At 53.7% G+C, this 5,513-nt stretch overlaps 1 protein-coding gene across 1 annotated transcript; it reads left to right on the top strand.

Annotated features, from left to right (window-relative positions):
- The first annotated feature begins 2 nt into the window (after positions 1–2).
- TCF21 (transcription factor 21) lies at positions 3–3,006 on the top strand. The gene is made up of 2 exons (XM_039570095.1): positions 3–853; positions 2,455–3,006. The coding sequence occupies exons 1-2, from the start codon at positions 404–406 to the stop codon at positions 2,542–2,544; spliced, it is 540 nt and encodes a 179-aa protein (XP_039426029.1). The 5' UTR covers positions 3–403; the 3' UTR covers positions 2,545–3,006.
- The last annotated feature ends 2,507 nt before the right edge of the window (positions 3,007–5,513 follow it).

Raw genomic sequence — 5,513 nt, 5'->3', positions numbered from 1 at the left:
CTTGCTGGGATACCTCATTCCCTGTCCTGTGCAAAGGTCTGTGATTGGGGATGTGGTGTGCTCAGTGGGCAGGGCCCCTCCCCTGGGCTGGATCCGCCTCTCTTATCCCCCAGATAAATTACTAGTGTCCTCACTAAATTCCTCAGCTTTCTCTCTCCCGCTCTCCCTCCCTCTCTCACAAAATCTCGCTCCCTCCCTCAAACACAGGCAAAGCGGGGTTGGGGGGCGGGAGGGCGGGGATCCTCTCTGGACTGGTATTGTGACTTAGTCCTGGGCGGGGAGGGAAGGGGAGGAAAGTACTGGCGCCCCTTCTCTCCTACGCTGCCTTGAAATAGATTTGAGGAGCTGCCCTTCTTCCCCCCCCTCCCCCCTTTCCCGCTGGTCGTTTGGCATCTTCCAGACCATGTCCACTGGGTCCCTCAGTGATGTGGAAGATCTGCAGGAGGTGGAGATGCTGGAGTGCGATGGGCTGAAAATGGATACTAACAAAGAGTTTGGGGCGTCCACCGAGAGCAACGAGGAGGGATCCAATGGCGAGAATGGCTCCCCTCAGAAGGGGAGAGGGGCCTCGGGCAAGAGGAAAAAGGCTCCCCCCAAGAAGAGCCCTTTAAATGGAGTGAGCCAGGAGGGAAAGCAGGTACAGAGAAACGCTGCCAACGCCAGGGAGAGGGCGAGGATGAGGGTCCTTAGCAAAGCCTTCTCCAGGCTTAAGACCACCCTACCCTGGGTGCCCCCAGACACCAAACTTTCCAAACTGGACACCTTGAGGTTGGCCTCCAGCTACATTGCTCACCTGAGGCAGATCCTGGCCAATGACAAGTATGAGAACGGCTACATCCACCCAGTCAACTTGGTAAGTCAGAGTCCGCCGGGGCCAGGAGCTCTGTGCGTGTGCCTGGGGAGAGGTGGGCGAGGAGCTGGCATGGGGCATGTGCGGGGAGAAAACTTTGCTGTGTTTCTCACAGCGTCTGGTGCCAGTGGGGTGGAAAGCGGTACTGTACAAGGGGACAGGCTCCCGGCTACTCTGTTGCCCTGTGCCCTGAGCACCAAGCCTCCTAGGCCCTCTCTGCTGTTCCTAGCAAACCCTTCCAGAAGACAGGCAGCCACGCTGGCCACAAAGAAGCAGGGGCAGGCTTTACTCTTTACTGCCCCAGAAACGATTGAGAAACCACAAAGGGTTGATGCCAGCTTTCTACCTGCAGGTATAGGAATTTGGGTAGAAAAGGGTATGTTTGAGGAAGGACCCAGGATTTATTCTTACCCTGTGTCTCTACCCTAATGTCTCCTGCCACAACAGTGTCCCCAAGCCCTAGCTTTTTAAAGGCAGGACTCTTGGGGTTCTGTGCTCAACCACTCAGGTCTTCTGGGTCCAGGACATTTCTCCTATCCCTCTAAATTGGCACAGGAGAAATAAATACCAGTGCAGACTCCCCAGGGGAGGTGTCTGCTCTAGGCACACTCCACAATGCCTCTTCCTGGGCTCTGCAGTGTCCCTCCTTCTGCTCCCACCACATAAAGTTTTCCTAAGCAGCCCTGGATCTCCCAACCATACCCGGCCGCCAGAAATATCCTGTTTCCAGCTCTAAAAATATGTACAAATGATGTAAACCGGGAGTAAGCAAGATCTGCCTGGGCTCTTTTTAGACATACAGCCTTTACACTGCCCACACGTGCAGACCCTGACGCATAAATGGATCACAGAGAGGAGCTGGGGACGTTTCACTGAGGTCAGGCTCTGCCTTTTGAGCTCTGGACTCTGGGGGACAGTACATTACCCGCTGTGTCAGCTGATAAGGGCCTGGGAGATAATTTTTGATTAAAAACAAAATCCTCAGAGCAACAATATGGGTGGGGGGGAAAAAAGTAAAACAAAACCAGCACCCAATATAGATATAACCTCCCTCCTCTTCCGCACAGAGGCACACCAAAACATGCTCCCCGAGCCGCGGGAGACCAGGGAGAGTGGCCGGGGGCTGCCGGGTCCCGAGCAGCTCCTGTGCCCGGGTAGCGCGGCGGGACGTGAGGCGACTCCCGCGGGTCGGAGTCCCCACGCCGGTCACGGCCAAACGCGGGGGGAGGCGCGGCTGCGGCGGGGTGCCCGCGGAGATTGTGCCGGAGGGATGTGAATGTGCCGGAGCCAGGCGGCTGCTTTCTCCCTTCCTTCTGCCGCGTATCAGACGGGCTCCGCCGCCCCGAGGTCGCCCGGTGGGGCCCGCCGGGGCTGTGAGGCGGAGCGGCATCAGCCGCCGGAGAAAGGCAGAAGGGTCCTTGCCGAAGGCAGCGGCAACTGAGCCTGAGCCCCGCTGGGCGCTGCCCGAAGTGGACTCAGGTGGTGGATGCCGGGCTCGGTCCCCCCGGACGCTCCCGAGCCGGACCCGCTGGTGATATGAGCGTTGCAATGTGCATTTCTCCATATGTAACCCCCTTCCCACTCGTGTCTTTTCCTGGCTACAGACTTGGCCTTTTATGGTAGCCGGCAAACCCGAGAGTGACCTGAAAGAAGTGGTGAACACAAACCGCTTGTGCGGCCCGACAGCATCCTGAGCCCCGCGGCCGGGCCAGCAGCGTCCGTCCCGGCGTGGCCGTGGAGCGGGCGGCGGGGCGGGCAGGGACCCGCCGCGGCTCCGCCGCTGCCCCGGGCCCCGGGCAGAGCCACGGGGAGAGCCGCTCTCCCGGCGCAGAGGAGACCAAATGTGCCCTAGCAAAGACTCCATCCACCCCGAGAGATTCTGACTCTATTTAACTTTATTAAATGCGTGTACAGTCGAGTGTCCTGCAACCACAGCCTTGCTGGTTCAAGAGCTACTAGAGAAAAGACAGAGATCAAACAAAACCTACCACGCGTGTATCTTTTGTCTGAGACCTGTGAAATATGTAGATGCCTAGAAAAACTGACTTTGACAGTCATCTCTATGAAGTAATTCACCTTAAAGATATATAGATATATTTTCTTCAAGCAGATTCTGCTCTATTTCTGTGAATAAACCTTCCTTTCTACTGAACACAGAGCGGTGTTAAGTGTTCGTTTGAGACTCGGGCTCGGCGGGGAAAGGACAGAGCCTCCGCCGCTCCGCGAAGCGGCCGCGCTGCGGGGATCCCGCCTCTCCACCCCGGGCCACGGGAGGTCTGCTTCCCCGGAGCTAAAGACCTGGAGCGAACCCTTGGGGGAGGGGGTGACTGGGTCCGCAGCTCGCCGCGGGAGCCCGGCCCGGCTCCGCAGGCCGGCGCCCGGGCGCTGCGGGAGTCGCCCCCGCCGCTCCGGCCGCTCCGCTCCGCGGGGACAGGAGCAGTGATCTATTGATGAAGTACAGTCGGTCCTCAGCGCCGAGAATTTTTAACTTAAACATCTCCTCTCTATCGATCAGCGCGCCCGTGGGAGATGAGGCTGAGATAAACAGGAGTGCGGGGCGCTCCCCCTGCACCGGCAGCGGCCGCCGGCAGCTGATGCGCCAGATCCCACCGCGCTGTTTAATGTTTCAGGGTTATGACCGCACTGTTTACAAGATGTCTTCGGTTATTTATACTGTTATTATTAGCAGAGGGGCTTTAAATTTCCGCCTCACTTGCTCTTTCAATACCATCCCTCGATTCCGTTTGATACCTGGGTACTTTCTTGCCGAAAGCAGGAGAGGGGCAGCAGGGGCTGCAGGGCCGTCCCCCAGACCAAGCCCTCCGTCCCCGCTAGTTGCGGGGGCCGGCGGCAGGGCCCGGGGCGCGGTCACAGGCAGCGCGGGGGCCACAGACCCTCCCGGGGGCTTCTTCCCCCGGATATACCCCACAGGCCGGTGTTGAGCTGCCCCGGGCATCCGTGCAGCCTGGATTGTGTTTATTCTCATCCCCCACTTTCCCCCGAGATAACTGGACGAGGTGGCGCGTCCTCCAGGCGACCCAAATTCGCCAGTCGGGTTCATGCGTGGGCTAGGTTAGGTTTAATTAAAGTAGCTCGCTGTGAACCGAGGGCTGTGCAAACATCTCAGCCCTCATTATGAAAAGGGCCAGGGCCTGCTGTATTATCCTAATGGTTTTGAAAGGGAGAGCTGTTTAATTTCACTTTTGCGCAGCTTTATCTCCATCCCACACAATTAAAAACAGACCTCTGCGCCTGGCCTAACCATGTGCAACTTCACTGCTGTGGACGGGACTGCGCCAGGTGAGATGCGCAGTTACACACCGGGGCTTGACTGACTTTGCGGCTACACACAGACCCTGAATAGACACAGCTTTTGCTGAAGAGACAAACGACTCTGGTAACCACAGCTGAACAGGCTGATTTGCTGATTTCTTTGCCACAGGCACTGGTAAATTCACTGGGAATTGCTGGTCTGTTAAAGGGAGACAGAATAGAGGTCCCCGGCTTTAAGCTAAGGGCAGATGACTGATACAGCAAACGTACATTTTAACCTCTAGATTTACTCACTGAATTGAAACTAACCGTTGTATTTAACCACTCAAAATCTCAACTTAAATCCATATTAATTAATGCCTGGTCAAGATTCATAGCGAGGTGCTAATTTCCTTCTAGAAAGCAGAAATTGATATGCATCTGAGATATGCATAAAATTGAGTCAAATTTTGAATATTCTAACACATGCTTCTTTGCCACCCTGCCTTGCAATGCTTGCTAACTGCGCTCAGCATCTTCCCACCTAAAGAACCATATGCAGTTTTCATTCGCCGCCTGAAATACAGCATTGAAGAAAGGGAAGGGGGAAATACAATGGTACCCCATAAAACATGAGGAACACAGCAGTAGCCATGTGCCAAAAGCTGCAGGAACACTAAGTGTTGAAGATGCTTACTGTGTACACACTGGCAGTAGACACCATTGCTTCTCGTACTGCTGTTCACTTTATCTAGCAGTCTACATTGCAAGCCTCCTGAGGACTAAACTATTCCTCAAGCATCCTGCACCTTCCTCAGTCCTTGCCTCTGAGCAACAGTTCAGCAGCAAACAAACAAACAAAAAAGCAACAATAAAAAAATAAAAGCAACCAGCAGTACACAGAAAGGTAAATAACGACTTTACTCTGACTGTAAAACAAGTAGTGGCTTTATTTCAATTTTGAACACAATGAACATATTTTCCAGAGGCATTTATGTGGCTGGGACCTCCTGGTCCACTGACCTCTTGTGTAAGGGCACAGACCTGACAGTGATGGCAGCTGGCTTCAACAGCCCAAGTTTCTTACATGAATTAAGAGTTCTACCGCACACTTCAGGAGAACAATGAATGAAATTATTCTACCCTGCTGCTGAGTGCAATTTTACTGCAAAATATTTGCAAACAGAAAATGTATGTTTAGTCTGACTGAAGCAATTGATGATTTTGAAAGGAACTCACAAATGTGCTAAGAAAAAGAGGGAACAGGTTTAAATATTGATGTCAATGACTTTAAAGAAAATATTTTGTTTGCTTTCTTGCTTTTCTGTACAAAGTGATGCATTTTAATATTTACCAAAATATACTTATACCCCTTTTTCATGTGGAAAAAAAGTTGACTTGGTTTATCTTT

Source organism: Corvus cornix, chromosome 3 (assembly GCF_000738735.6).
Source record: "Corvus cornix cornix isolate S_Up_H32 chromosome 3, ASM73873v5, whole genome shotgun sequence".
Lineage (NCBI taxonomy): Eukaryota > Metazoa > Chordata > Aves > Passeriformes > Corvidae > Corvus > Corvus cornix.
This window is presented reverse-complemented; position numbering and strand designations above follow the sequence as displayed.

Bases quoted from the DNA above. Each gene is read 5' to 3' on its own strand.
- TCF21 (XM_039570095.1), top strand. From the start codon at position 404: ATGTCCACTGGGTCCCTCAGTGATGTGGAAGATCTGCAGGAGGTGGAG. The intron at 854-2,454 runs GTAAGTCAGAGT...TCCTGGCTACAG, and splicing joins ACATCCACCCAGTCAACTTG to ACTTGGCCTTTTATGGTAGC.